Source organism: Brassica napus, chromosome C3, assembly GCF_020379485.1.
Source record: "Brassica napus cultivar Da-Ae chromosome C3, Da-Ae, whole genome shotgun sequence".
In the NCBI taxonomy this organism is placed as follows: Eukaryota; Viridiplantae; Streptophyta; class Magnoliopsida; order Brassicales; family Brassicaceae; genus Brassica; species Brassica napus.
In genome coordinates, this window is record NC_063446.1 from 9103885 (window position 1) to 9119317 (window position 15433).

Here is a 15433-nt window from a genome sequence, read left to right on the forward strand (position 1 = left end):
TTGTATCATCATACTTTTGATTTGCAATAACAAATTTTGGAACATCCTCGAAGAAAATCTCGTATTAAGAACTGGTTTTTGTCTTACCAATAAAGACAACAAATTAAAGATAGTAGAAAATTCTTGAATAAAGTGATGATGAATTAGAATAGAACTATATATCGGGAGAGGATGAGAAAAACATGGGGAAAATGTTTTTTGAAAGATTCTGGGTACATTTAGTTTAGATTCAGGAAACTTTTTTAACCGAATATATGGAAATTTTCATATTTTCACCATTAGCTTAGAATATGTATACTATCTACGGTGAACACTATATAATAAGTGAGAAACGTATTTTTCTTTTAGGGGTCATATAAGGTAAAATGCAGAACATGTTATGGCACGTAATGTAACCGAGCTATATCATTGAGTTGTGGCTATATATTGTTATCAAGTTGTAGGTAGATCGAAGACCTATTTCTTGATTATAACGTAACTGATTCTATTTTTGCTAAAGTATACAAGAAAGGTTAGTTTACGGTATATATCCTTGATATATCTACGTTTAAAACTTAGAATCAGATTTATAAAATAAGTATAATGTTTTAATATTTAACATATTGAAGTTCTAGATTTTTAGTTGTGCTGTTTTAAAAAAAAATATTTATGCCTTGTAGAGGTTTCCGGTGATGGTGGAGGTGGAGGTGGAGGTGGTGGTGATGAAGTTGATGTCGCAGCCCCAGCCGCAGCCGCAGTCGCAGTCGCAGTCGCAAACGAATACGAATACGAACTCGAATACGAGTATAATTAAGGCTTTTTAGTTATCTCTCTTTTATGTAAAGGAGTTATCGTTTATGGTTAAATGTTTTTCTTTAATAATTTGAATGTTGTGTTGGAACTTTATGATAAGTAAGATAGACATTATATTGGTGTTTACCAGACATTGGTAGGTTGTGTGATTTGTTTGTTCCTCTTCTTTACGGTTTAGCAACGTTTGATTGAAAGCAGGAACCCTTTAATTGCAACTAATATGTGGCCCGACCTTAGGGCAATATGTGGCGTTTAGGCTAAGTCTTCTAGGCTTTAAACTCTTTAATTGCATCTAACATACAAAATGTTAGTATGCGAAGTTATGATCCGTTATGTAAACTTGGAACAAAATAAATTTTGCAGAAAATTCAGTTTGGATTATATAATAATTTTTTTCTTATATAATAATGTAAATTGAAGAGAAGACATTGGATATTTAGGCATAAAAATAAATCGTTTTCCTTTCTAGCGCAAGTTATATGTATTTTTCCTATCTGAATTCGGCAGTGGCAAAGGTGTGATTATATTTTCATTATCAATTTTAGAATACTGAAGATGACGATTACTCCACCGTTTTGTCATTGTGGAATATACTTTGGGTTAAATTAAACTATACAAAAATAAAAGGGAAATCTGGTGATTTCTCAATAAATAAGAGAAAGTAAAGAAGAAGTAGATTTTATTCTAAAAAAATATCCAGCAGACAGAAAATCTGCTGTGGCGAGGTATTGTTTTTGCTTTTCTTTTTTCTTTTTTTTTTTAAACTCAACAAAACATTCATTCAACTTCTTAGCCAAAGTTTCTTACACAAAGAGAGCCTTGTATCGTTGGTGAGTGTGTCATATCAGATACTCCTCAAGGTCATTTTTGAGGTTTGTACTGTATATTATTATCAAGCATGCTTTTTGTTCTATCATCAAATAAAGTATATGCATTGGGAGATAATGAATCAAATATTATATAAAGATAAAATTAGAAAGACTGTAACACGATTTGGATTATAACCACCACACACTTGCATTATATGTACATTGTTTGAAGTTTTGGATCTTTGATGTTTGTGAAATGTACACAGGTCAATGCTCAGACAGGAAATGATTTTCAAGAATAGCGCCCATTTGGTAAAGGTCGTACTGTGTAGCAGCCTGTATGCTTCTGATACGGGGATGCTAAGTTAAACTTCTACTACTACACTTAAACGTTTCACTGATTCTAATAACTGTTGATTGGATTTTGAGGTTTACGAGGGAGCAAGCTTCAAGGGATCCTGAGAACTACTTCAACATTAGGTTTCGTGATTGATGCTTTATAGAAGAATACTTGTTTGTTGGAATCTGAGTTTGAATTAGTGTTTTTTTTTTGGCAGAATGCTGCTGAGATGGTTGATGGTTCACAAGTCTTGTATCTCTCTCGAACAGGTTGTTGAAAACACTACATTGATTGATCCCATCTATGTACACTCCTGTCTTGTATGAATGTGTTTTCCTAAATAGAGATCGATGGTTATTTATAATGTATCTGAAACTAAATAGGACATTGGAGAGCATTTGACAACTATACACCTCAGTTGTCGTTGCTTGTACCAAGGCTCAACTTCACCTGGTGGATTTCCAAATTCATGGGTATATTGCTTCTCTTTTTAAGCAAAAGAGCCACTATCTCTAGCTTGTAAATTATTCTTCTTCCGCGCTTGAAGTTTCATTCTTGGATTGCAGAATGGGGCTAGCTATTGTACTTCAGATCTTGCTGTCTTGAAAAACAGTGAGATACATCTCTGGGATCGTGGCTTTGACGAGAATCGAAATCAGGTTCATCACATCACCCAGCTCTTATCTAATTTCTTAGCTATTATTAAAGAAAATGAAAGTCTGGTACTACAGGTTTGGGGACCAAAGGAAGGCCCGTACGAGTTCAAGCATCAACGAAAACTTGTCTTCCTTGAACATACTTTATCAATCTTCAATCGATAGACCAATACAAGGATCACTCATCTTGCAAGACTAGTAGCCATTCTCTTTCTCACTGTCTCTCACACTTTGTCTTTTAATTTCATCTCAACAACATTGAATACCGTTAGAAAGCTCAACATTTTACTTTAACATTTATAATGTCTAACAACGCAGAGATGACTTGTTAATACAAAAACGAAACAAATAATGTAGCCACTCATGCGGTATTGTTGACATACAAGTAAAGAGCTGCTAAAGCTAGAACCCCAACAGCAATTGCTATAGGCAAAGCCTTCCTGCATGAGATTGCCATAAGATAAAAAAAAAAAGGTTATGAGAAGAAAACCATAACAGAGTTTTGTCTTACCCAATGGCTTCGTCACGTTGGAGCTCAGCTTTTCTAGCCTTTCTCACATCCTTGTCGTTGACGTTCTTGCTCACATCAGGCATGTACGGTCTAAACCGCCGTTTAGGAGCAGCACACACTGCAAACAACCCACATTATAACACCATTGAAAACCAGACACAGCCCCTAGAAAAAAACTGGCCAAAGCAACAACTTCTTTGACAAAACAATCTTATTAATCATCATACCTGGACAGAAGTAATTGTCAGGCAACTTATCGAATGGAGTTCTGTCATTGTATATATACCTGTGAAGAATCAATAGATGATAAATGAACTTTTAAATGTTAGAGAGAGAGAGAGAGGGATTGAAAGAGAGACCCGCAGTCACGGCAGATATAGGCTTGCTTGGAGGAGACACGCATAGAGAATCTTGGAGCAGAGGAGGATAATGAAGATTTCGAAAGAGACTTCGTCTTGTTGTTTTTGTCGAGTATCCTCAACGAGTAATACGGCAAGAAAGATGATGATCTCTGGAGGTTTGAAGTAACCGGAGAGAAGACTGCTGACGGTTTTCCGGCGTAAAGCGTCGCCGGAGTAACGTACATCGTCGTCATTGAGAAAAAGTAATAAGTGTGGTTGGTGGGGATCAGTGGAGAAGAGAGAAAGAGAAGATAAATGTTATGATGAGAGGAAGGAAGAGTATAGAAAGAGCTAGAGGATGTGGAAGAGTGTGTGTGCTCCTCACAAGCCCATTTATCATTCGCCACGTCACAAAGTTTAGTAAAGTTTCGTTTTTATTTTAAATTCTATGTCGAAAATGTAATCTTTTAATATGTTTTATTTTATAAATAAATTTTATGTAACATAAAAAATGTTAAGAATCCTTAGTTAAGAAAGATTTATTATTGGGTTCATTCTCTATGGTGAATCTCTAGGTTCACTATCTAATAGAATTTCATTATTTTAAATTTGATATCTTTTAAAAAAGAAAATAAAATATTGTCAAGTTATATTATGTTTTTAAAATAAAAAAATAGTAGTTACAGAAAAAATAATTAAAAAATAATATTTTTAACATTGTCAGCAAAACACTAAATCCTAATCCTTAAACCCTAAACCCTTGGGTAAACCCTAAACCCTTGGATAAATTCTAAACTCTAAATAAAAAAACACTAACAGCCTAAACCCTAAATCCTAAATCCTAAATCCTAAACCTTAAACCCTTGAGTGTTTTAGTCTTTAGTGATTTTGATTTAGAGTTTAGGAGTTATCCTAGAGTTTAGGGTTTATCCAAGGGTTTAGGGTTTAAGATTTAGGGTTTAGGGATTAGGATTTAGGGTTTAATGTTTTGCTGACGACGTTAAAAATATTTTTTTTTGTAATTACTACTATTTTTTATTTATTTTTTTTACCTTTTAATTTTATAAACATAATATAATTTGACAATATATATTTTTTTTTAAATATATCAAATATGAAATAACACAATCCTATTGGTTGGTGAACCTAAGGGGTGAACCCAAGAATAAGTCATTAAGAAACTACCATTGAAGACACAAAATCGAACAATTTCTTAACTAGATTTCTTAACTCCACAGAGTACATTTATATATTTAAATATTCATTAAAAAACACTATAGAGTTTCTACGGATAAAGATGCTCTAATAGCGCGAAGTGCATGTTATCAAGAAGATGATTTATATGAATAAACTAGACGTGATATAACAAGCCGACCTTAGCTCAGTTGGTAGAGCGGAAGACTGTAGTTGTTCTCAACAGATGATCTTTAGGTCGCTGGTTTGTAAAGCATTGTTCTTTCTTTTAACCATTTACACCTACGAAACCGTATCCGATCCCACATTATAATCACTCTATTCAACAAGTTGGACACTGAGTTGATCCAGCTTTGGCAATCACTAAACATACTTATATATTCTTCTGAATCTCTAACTTCTGATCCATGATGACTACTCTTCAAGATCCCATACGCCAACGCAAGCTTCACGCTGTGGTAATTCAATTTCTACTCTTTCTCTTCTTCAGACACATCCATCAACACTAAAATCTGTGTCAGGCACAAAAACTTGATACTTGATTTCCTGAATCAACTCTTCTAACAGTCTTTATCTCTATATGAGATGTGGCAACAAGAGATGGGTATGTTCCGTATCCGACCTTAAAGATGTAACCATGTACTTGAAAGAACACATTTGGAATTTGATGAAGCTTTTCATGATTCCCAAGAACTTGTTTCAACATCAGAAAAAAAAAAAGTGAAATCACTATTACTAGAGGCAGAACCTAGCAGTAAAGGTTTATAAAACTGAAACTAATAGGGAGATTCAAGACAAGCTTTCGATTCAGTTCCCATGGAAATGATGTTGATGCCTATAAAATAAGAATTGGTTTGTAAATCTATATGAATTTTGGAATGATGACTAAGCCAACATTAACCTTACGATCCTTAGAAACAGAGAGACATATGAGAGTGGTCATGAGATCTTGTGCAGACCAATGTTGAGATCAGAAGATATGGAGATAAGAAGTGGCTGAGAGTAATGCCATTCCGCTTTAAACACTCTCTTCTGATGAGCTTTTATTGACTGCGTCGGTTTACGAGCATTGTACCTTATACCACACAAAGCCAAGCGAGATAACAATACTCTTTTAAAATCACAATCCGATACTAATCCATTTGATGCTGAAAGAGAGTTACCTGATGTCAAAAACATGGATAACCGGGTCAGCTGAACCAGAGGTGATGTGTAAACCATCAGGAGACCAAGACTGGTTTATCAAAGCTGATTGTGATTCACTGCTGTCTTGCTTCCAACCAAATGAATGGAGTTCGGTTCTCCTTAATCTGATATCAAACAGTCGAAGCTGTTTCTCCGGTTCCCTGTCAAGATTCCACATTAATGAACTCACAATGTAAAAATAAAAATATATATTTAAAATCAGTCAGTTTCTTCTTTACCCGGATTGAACCATAAAGAGATTGAAGTCACAAGGATTGGAGAGAACGCTCATGCATTTATAATCTATCTGATGCTTGTAGTCTGCTCTACCAACCTGAACATCGAACCCGTATATTCTCTTGTCTGCTCCAACCGACAAAACGACGTTCTTGTTCCTCATCCCATCGACTCCCATCACAGCAGCTGAATGTAGATTCCTGTGTAGAGTTTTCGACGTCCATTTGTTTTCTTCATCACTCTCGTTCCATAGAACGACAGCGTGATCGCTTCCTCCCGTTACAAAGCATGTGTTTTCCCATGGCATGAACTTTATGCTGTTGATTATCCCTTTCACGTGTGGTTTATTCTCCAGGAAAGTAACCTTTACCCAACAAAAACAAAAAACAAAATACTTAGTTTTAGTGACTTTTACTCAAGTCTTTTTGTGTGTGTGCGCGTTGGTGTTTGTTACCCCGCGTGTCTTGTTCAGATTTAGGATGGATATCTGGGAATCACCATCGTCTGCAGTGTATACAGAGAAAAGGGCGTGCCCGGATGGGTGCCATGCCATATCTTCTCCCCATCTTCTTTGTTTTTGAGATAAACAGTCTGTTGTACTAAGCAATGATGCAGACAACCTGCAAGGAAAAAAAGAGATCACAAGGGTATGTTAACTACATAGGAGAGACAAGATTTTCTATAAGCTAGTTAGGCCTTAACCATGAAACTTGAATCTATAATGCATTAGCATAGATGTTCCACTCGTTCTGTTCTGTTTACTAAGTATACTAACAATATATACAACAAAAAGATACTCAACCTAAAGAAAGTAGCTACAGCATCATTTTTATCAAGCACCATAAGCTTGCACATATTCCTAAGTTAGTGCCAAACCAATATCAATAGAGCAAGTGCCTTCCAATACAATCTACTCAGACAAGAGAATGAAAAAACAAACCTTCCAGGTTGCAGTTGCCATAAGCTGACCATGCCATCCAGAGAACTTAAATGATACATAAAGAAAAGATATCAGATTCCAGAGTCTATAATAGCAGACTAATGGGTCTTTGAGTACCTAGTTGCAAAAAGCTGCTCATTTACAGGACAGAGAATCAAGCTTCTTAACTTCCTCTTATGCTGACTGGAGATTTGGTTACTAGAATGACACTTGATTGTAGTAGGTGAAGAGTTTCTAGCTATAAACCTAATCAACTCTTTATGCTCCTTGTGCTCTGCAATAAAATATTCAGACCAGGAGGTTCGGGAAACCACAACATTTAATATTAGTTTCGTCCCAGGGGTGGGTCACAAGTCCTTTCTAGTTAAGCTAACAACATAACAAAAAGACGAACATAGAATGTTAAAAACAACTTACCGAACTTCCTTTTCGTCCCTTTATCCCGATCTCTGCTAGCTTTAAGATTAGGACAGTCACGAGAAGAAGAAGTCTCAGGCTTTTGTTTCACAACAACAGTTTTGGTCTTGGAGTTGGAGAAACCGTCACGAGAAGAAGAAGTCTCAGGCTTTTGCTTCACAACAACAGTGTTGGTCTTGGACTTGGAGATACTACTTGTAGGAACAGAGGGTTTAAGAATCTTGCTAGGTGACGGAGATGGATAAGAGTCTTTCCTAGAAGGAGTAACGTTTCTTGCAGATTCATCATGGCCACGAAGGTTAGATAACTTGGCTTTTGAATCTCTCAAACTTCTCTGTGCTTCAATAAGCTGAGAAAGGGCCCCCAAAAAAAAAATCAAATTCAAATCATTTCCCAGAAAGGAAAGTTAAGAAATGGGAAGTACCTTGGTTTGGTAGTTAGATATGTGATGCTTGAGACGATCTATCTCAGCTGAACGGTGCTCTACTAAAGCGACGAGGGCTTGTTCCTGCTCTTCTCTGCAACCGACGTTATTATTAGCTTCTTCTTCCTCTTCTTCTCTTTTGGATTTGGGTTTCTGAAGCTCGCTCATTTCGGATTCTTTAAGCTTTAAAAACGACAAAAGGGGATCTCTGATCGTCCGATTCGCTTTGTCTTGGTTTCAGCAAGATAGAGAGGTTTCCCCTTCTTTCATTGGTTTATAGAAACAGAATTTAGTCCTTTTCTTAAAAAGGTAAATAATGAAATAATAGGCTATTTTTAGACTCAATGGCAAATACTTTCATAAATATATCCATCTCCCAATTAATGTCAAATTAATATTTTTTCCATTCCGAAAAATACTAGATGATAATCCGCGCATATGCGCGGAATGAGTTTTTATACTAATATTTGTTCGTTTTTAATATTTTGTATCACTACAATCTTTATCGATATAAAATGATAAAAACAAATGTTGGTCTCTTAAATATATCATACTAGGGTCGGCCCGGGCTACGCCCGGGTTTTTTGTTTAAATTTAAATTTTAATTATATATTTAACATATTTATTTAAATATATAAATTTTATAATATATTATAAAAATATAAGTATCTATAGACAAATATAAACTAATTTTAGATTATTCATCGCTTTTGTCTTACGCAATTCAAAAATTTTAATATTCAAATTTTGTTTTTATTGGAAACTATATATAAGGTGCAAGATAGAATGAAAAAAAATTAACCAAATTTTAGTTATGGTGTTTAAATGGTTGAATTGTAGATATATTTCAAATCAGTTAAAACTATTTATAATGTTGTTTCCAGTTAGTCTCTGAGTAATTTAGGGTTCAATTGGTAATGAGACTTTTGAGACTTTATGGTTACGTAAAGCCATGAAATCCAATAATTTACCAATAAATTATTTGAGATTTTAGAAATATATAAAGCCTTAAAAGCTCATTTTTAGAAGAAACTGTTTTTTTTTGTTCACCTTGTTCTACAGTCATTTTTAAAGATTTTAAAGCTTTTTTCTTTATTTTTTTTAAAAGAAGTGGGTAACTAATTTTTTTTTTTTGTCTTTTGTCTATTTTTGACCAAGAAAACAAAAAAATAAAAATGATGATTGATAAATTAATTATTATTAATTATTAATTAGTTAGATTTTTAACATGAGGAAAAAATCATAACCTACTATTATTGAAATTAATTTGTTAAAGCCTAAAACTTATTGTCTATGGTAACTAAAACATTTACGAATGATTAAATTATTATTTCTATAATAAATAAATAAAATATATTTGTTGATAAATTTTAACTGATTTATCGTTTAAAACTATTCCACATATTCTATAGACTTGCATAAATAAAAAAAGTAGATAGAAAAAAGTAGGTAATACATTTTTGGAATGAATCATAAATATATATTTATAACAGTCAGAGCTTTTAAAACCTTTGATACCAAGCAGGTTTTTAAACTTTATAATGTAATAGTTGCTGGTTTTAAAGCTAAAATATCTACAACCACAAATTTAAAACCAAAGCATAAAACGAAAGTCGTTATCAATCGGAACTTGAATGGACTCTACCCCTTAAATTTACAACCCTATATATTTCTATGCTTTTATTTTCTTAAATCAACTGTTTAAAAATTGTAATATTTTCTATATAAAAAAAACTTATAACTACGTCACCAACAATTACAGACTGAGTTCTTACAACAAAATTTATGCATTTATAACGCTATTAATGGGATCCAGTATCTAAATATTATTTATCTTATTTTCATAGGTGTTTGATAATTTGTCTTTTCAAATTTGTGTTCCACTTCGTCCAAAGTCTATTTTGATGTAAATGCACCGTTTATATATATATATCAATTTTGAAGAATGATCATAATCGTATTTTTATCTCAACATTGGCTGTTGGTTAAAAAAGTTATCACCAAACTATAACAAATTTCGTATTGTGGTTTTAAACGATATAAGCAACCAAGATAAGCTATTTAATATGTCTAGATCATGTTTTTACTTTATTCATTGTTTTCACTTTCGTTCCCACATCTCACCTTTGAAGCAAACACTTAATATTTTATTTGAAAGTGTCTGATTATATATCTTATGTGATTCAATATTCTCGACCATCCTAAGTCATGTCTCAAAAAAAAAAAAAATTCTTGACCATCCTTTTTAATTAAAAATAATATTGAATTCATTCTTGTTACGATTAATTAAACTTCGCATGACTGATTAGTAATTTTGCAGCATAATGCTAAAAATAAAAACGATAATCGATCATAAGATGGCCAAATAGCCAAATCTCATTGGATAAACATAATTTGACATAAAAGAGTAATGCTAAAAGTAAAAATGATAAACAATGCTAAAAGTAAAAATGATAAACGATCGTAAGATGGCCAAATAGCCTAATCTCATTGGATAAACATAATTTGACATAAAAGAGAGTTTCAACATTAACTTAAAAAAATTGCTTATATGACACAAATATGTATATAGTTCAATGTAAAAGACTCGTACCACAAAGTATACAGAATAAGAAAAAGGATAGTGACGAATCTATCACTATACACATCAGCAGGCAACATAGAAGAGAGGCAACAAAGAAGAGAGGCAACATAGAAACGGAACCCAGCCCAAGAATTTACTGTATGGCTGCTCATGAATTACTCATCTTCACTACATTTGTTAGATATGTTACTTAGTTTGATGGAACTCCTTTAAACGCATATCTCTCCATTCCCGCAATCACTATACACAAAAACATCATATACAAAAACAAATATTGATCATTAATTTCAGTGAAGTCTGAATCTTTGAAAGAGACAAAATAAGAGAGAGAGGAGATGGGTAATTAGCATATGAGAAAGGCATATGACTTGCCAAGTTCTCTGGAAGTTACGTTTCAGAGGAGACCAACATATATTCTTATGGGGGCTGGGTCGTTCTAGTGTTCCTTAGAGGAATCCAATGAAGAAATGTTTTCCTAGGACAGCGAGACTAACCTCTGAATTTTAATAGTCGCTATCACACGTACTTTGCTCTGTAAGTCTTCATTCAGTGTGCTTCTGATCTCAGTCAATTCACCGAAAATGTCTGCCAAACAATAATTGGCAGTGACAGCATCAGCAAGTACCTATTGTTCATTACGGTATTTGATGCACAAAAAAAAACAGAATATATGTTTTAGAAGCAGAGGCCGAGAGAGTACCCAGGAAGATGAGTATTGACGTTTGCTAAAGCAAGTAGCTGATGTTAACTGCCGAACCTGAACAGCTACATGGGTATTGGATTGGCCGGTTCGGTTATCTCAGCAAGACAGTTTGATCACTGAAACGTTTGGAGAGATTGGAGTCCGACAGCTTGAAGTTAACATTGCTACATGGAACGTCAAACCCACTAATAGAGTACAATGAGCCTTCCTAAAAAATCTATCTGAAGGTGTTGAGGCGGTGGCCAAAAGATCAACAACCCAGAAGTTTGCATTCTTTCTCCTAAAAACACTAAAAACAGTTAATGTCCACTGAAATTACCTTCTCGTCAAGGAGGAGCCTCAACATTCAGACTTCGGTGTTGCAGCAATGCCCAGATTTCAACTCGGCTAGCCAAATTGATGAGTCGGCCATTGTGAGAGATTTTATGGGGACTATAATGATTGATCCAGAGAAACTGAAAGGAAAACTCGAGAGCCATTTCTCAGTAAATAAGTAGATTGATAGGATGATTCATAGTGTATGGATGCTAACCTTTTTATAGTTGAACCTCCACTGCCTATGGATTAAGAAGGAATTTAATAGGAATGAATCTATAACCGATTGATCTCTGGATTGGCAGGAAGAAGATGAATAAATCGATAGAAACCTTTGAATCGCTACGACGGAGAGGAGAGAGCGATGAAATTATAAAATCAGAAACGTTGCGTTTCTAACATTATCTCCATCTCCTCATTTCATTACAATTAGGGTTACGCATGATTCCATATGCTCGGGCCGCAAAACATCTAATTTCTACAGCGCAAAACGTAAACAGACAGTGATCAGATCGAAGCTCATCAAACCTGTTTTAATAAAATGATGTGTTTTGTTTCCTATGACACGTGTCACACTCACAGAACCTGATTTTGTGACATGGCATCTTAGGTGTCTTCACCAGGATAGAGAAAACTGTTCTTTATATATAAAGATACCTAAGAGTTATGAGTTCCGTCGATTTTGGTTCAACTGGTTTGGATTTTTAAATTTTTGGTATTATGAATCTTAAGTTCGGATTTTACTAATTATCAGATTCGGTTCAGTTTCTTCCGGATTCGGTCTAGATCGAATTACAACCAATATCCGAAATTGTCCTAAAATATATTTTTTAAACCTCCAAAATTGACAAAAATGTCAAAATATTTAAATTATTCGTAAATCTAATTAAAACTATTAAAACTATATAAATTAATTAAAAGATATTTAAAAAATAAATAAAACAAACTATAAAAATATTTAAATAATATAAAATATCTAAATTACTTTGACATATAAAAAACATTAACATATTACACTAATTTTGGATATCTTCGAATCATAGTTCGGTTCAGATTATAATCAAACCCCAACGTACTAAGATCATAAGTTCTGTTCGGAAAAATTATAATAGATGTATTGGGTGAGTTATGGAGAAACATATATTAGACGAATGATCAAATCTCTCATTCTTCGAACAAACTCAAAAGAAGGTGATTGGAATCTTTTCATGATATTTCATTAAAAGTTTTTTTGAAATAAATATCAAAACTAAATTATTTAAAAATTGTATTTTTGGGATTGCCAGGATCAAAACCAAAACATTTTGTTAATTTACAATCATGTTTTTAGTAAATAAATCAAAATAATTATTTTATTTATTTTATATGGTATATAATTAAACGTTAGTGATATTGACATAAATATATATAGTATATTTTAATATATATTTATTATTGACACTTTCTACTCATATGATTTTAGTAACATTTGTATATTTCCTATAATAAAAATTTAAACCGTTAATCACAAAACTTTAATGTGAATTGTTCCAATACAAATTTCAAAATTAAAATATTAAAATCTCAATGAATTTTCACTGCAAATTTTGAAATTAATAAATTTATATATTTATATAGTATATAATTTAATTTAAATGATATTAATATATATACATATATACATATATATATAATATGAATATCTTTTAATGAGACTTTATAATCATTTTTATTTTACTTGAATAAAAAAAGTTAAACCATTGATTACAAAATTTCAATGTGGGACTTTTACCATTTTTTGTAATATGGTCGTTTTAAAATTCTAAATATAACATATAAGAAAAAATCTAAAATTTTTATATTAAATGTTTAGTATGATTGTTTAATTTCTTTTAATAATATAAAATTAAAAAAAGATACAAAAATTGTTATCAAATATGTATAAATTCATAATCATTAATTATCATATATATGTTATTCATATTAAATAATTATGTGGCTTTTATTTAAGGAAAGAAAGAATATTCTTTTGTGTGTATATAATCAATTTGTAGTTATTTTAATGAAAAATATAATATATAATTTTATGGACCAACTTATTTTTCTAACGATTCTGAAAATCATTATGGTGATGACACGTGGCTATCAAAACATGTTGTAATGTTCCATGATTAATATATAGGGGATATTATTAATTAATATTAATGAAATTTTTTAAAAAATAATACATAAAATATAAAATTAAAATTAATTAAAAATAAAAAGGCCTTGACATTAGTGAATTTTTTTCATATAAAGAAAATAAAATTGTATCCTTAAATAGGGGTGGACACAGATCGAATATCTGAGTATTTGGAGGCATTCGTGTCGATTCGATCTTTAGCCACCTGGATATTCAATGACTCGGATATCCGATTTTTTTTAGAATTTTAAAGAACATCCGATTTGATCCGTAAATAAATTAAAAATTTTAAAATAATTGAAAAATTTAATAATAACATTTTATTACAAAATAAAACATTATATAACTTTTTAAATTCTAGTGCCTAATATAATAAATCTAGTTCATAAAAATGTTGTAAGACTTATATAAACTATAATATATATATATATATAATTCTTTACATATATAAATATATATATGCATATAACATATCGAATTAGATATTCGTTCCTAAAAATATTGGTATTTGTGATTTGCTTGTTTTTGGATATTGTATTTTAATATTTTATTTGCTTCGTAAAGTTATGGATATCCAGATTTTTTTGATTCAACGGGTAATGAATCGAATCAAAACGGATAAAGGATCGAATTAGGCTTTTGATTCGTTATCTCTTTTGATTCGAATCAAAAAAATCCAGAGTTTTATTAAAACCATGCATGTGAGTTTCATATTAGAAGATGCACAAAGTACATAGTGTGAACACATTTATGAATATAGTGTGAATGCGTTAGCATATTTATTATCAAATCATTGTGAGGCTGTCACATGTCTATTTTAATGTAATGCATTTAATACAATGTTTCTCCTTTAATATATAAGAGATATGTTTTCCCGTTCCAAAAAGATTTATGTATAACAGAATTTAGTTTTTTTTCTTTCTAAAAGGTAAATAATGAAATACTTTCATGGGTTATGACTTATGGGTATATCTCTTCCAATTAATGTCAAATTAATACTTTTTTCCATTCTGAAAAGATCCAAGTTTTAAAAAAAAATCTTTTCAAGAAAATATATTTATTATATTTTCAATGCATTGATTAATGATAACATTTAAACTTCAAAAATATAATTATGTTTATTAAAATATATTGGTTAAAAGTTATGGAAAATAATTAACTATAAAAATGACAAATTTTATATATTATCTTGATAAAGTGTGAAAATTTAAAACATTACATATTTTTGAAAGAAAGGAGTACCTCTTAGCATAATTTATTTTTAAGTATATTTCTAACTAATTAATGAATTAAATGAATTTTTAAGTGATTGTCTCTAACTTTCTCTATTCTCTCACTCTAGTTTCTAGAGAGATTCAATGCTGACCTATGACAGATTTCATCTTTGCAATATATTTCTGATTTTTCGGTTGTTTTTGCTTTTTGAAATACTTATGGCCTTCTTCAGCTGTGCTTTTCTCCACCCTTATGGCCTTCGCAAATATGAAATACTTAATTTTTGGAGAGCTAGTATCTACTTATCTAGTGTGAGCTAACCGTAGTTGCCAAGTTTTCCATCCTACTTTGTGAAGAGTGTTACTGTGTTTCAGACATTGGAAGTACTGTTTCAAGGTGTTTACACTAGATTGTACACAATTGCAGCAGAAATAGTTAGGGTATGTTTAGTTTTGCTAACCATTTTTCGCCTACTTGTTTGGAATTTCAACTACAAGAAGTGTAGACGTCCTTGCCTCTGAGGACTAGGGAAGGCAACAAGACATGTGTATATCATGTTCATATTCACTCTTTCAGGTCAGGTGGATATTAACTACGTGATCTGACAAC

General features: G+C 31.9%; 2 protein-coding genes and 1 pseudogene across 4 annotated transcripts; 1 reads left to right on the plus strand and 2 right to left on the minus strand.

Moving 5' to 3' along the window:
- Window positions 1-379: 379 nt before the first annotated feature.
- LOC106387532 lies at window positions 380-2916 on the plus strand (annotated as a pseudogene).
- LOC106387531 lies at window positions 2861-3835 on the minus strand. The gene is made up of 4 exons (XM_013827403.3): window positions 3468-3835; window positions 3336-3394; window positions 3109-3226; window positions 2861-3037 (listed from the first exon to the last, which is right to left on the minus strand). Exons 1-4 carry the CDS (start codon window positions 3701-3703, stop codon window positions 2959-2961), a joined length of 492 nt encoding a protein of 163 aa, XP_013682857.1. The 5' UTR covers window positions 3704-3835; the 3' UTR covers window positions 2861-2958.
- Window positions 3836-4856: 1021 nt separating this feature from the next.
- LOC106387530 lies at window positions 4857-8127 on the minus strand. Of its 3 annotated transcripts, XR_007321219.1 has the most exons (10): window positions 7847-8127; window positions 7423-7771; window positions 7123-7279; window positions 7006-7050; window positions 6520-6685; window positions 6068-6429; window positions 5807-5989; window positions 5545-5718; window positions 5266-5336; window positions 4857-5155 (listed from the first exon to the last, which is right to left on the minus strand). XR_007321219.1 is itself a non-coding variant. In XM_013827402.3 (9 exons), the coding sequence occupies exons 1-8, from the start codon at window positions 8012-8014 to the stop codon at window positions 5583-5585; spliced, it is 1566 nt and encodes a 521-aa protein (XP_013682856.1). In that variant the 5' UTR covers window positions 8015-8127; the 3' UTR covers window positions 4857-5155; window positions 5545-5582. The 3 variants fall into 3 exon arrangements, 2 of the variants coding, with proteins under 2 accessions (XP_013682856.1, XP_048608349.1); XM_013827402.3 differs by lacking the exon at window positions 5266-5336; XM_048752392.1 differs by lacking the exons at window positions 4857-5155; window positions 5266-5336 and having other exon boundaries at window positions 5355-5718.
- Between the last annotated feature and the right edge of the window lie 7306 nt (window positions 8128-15433).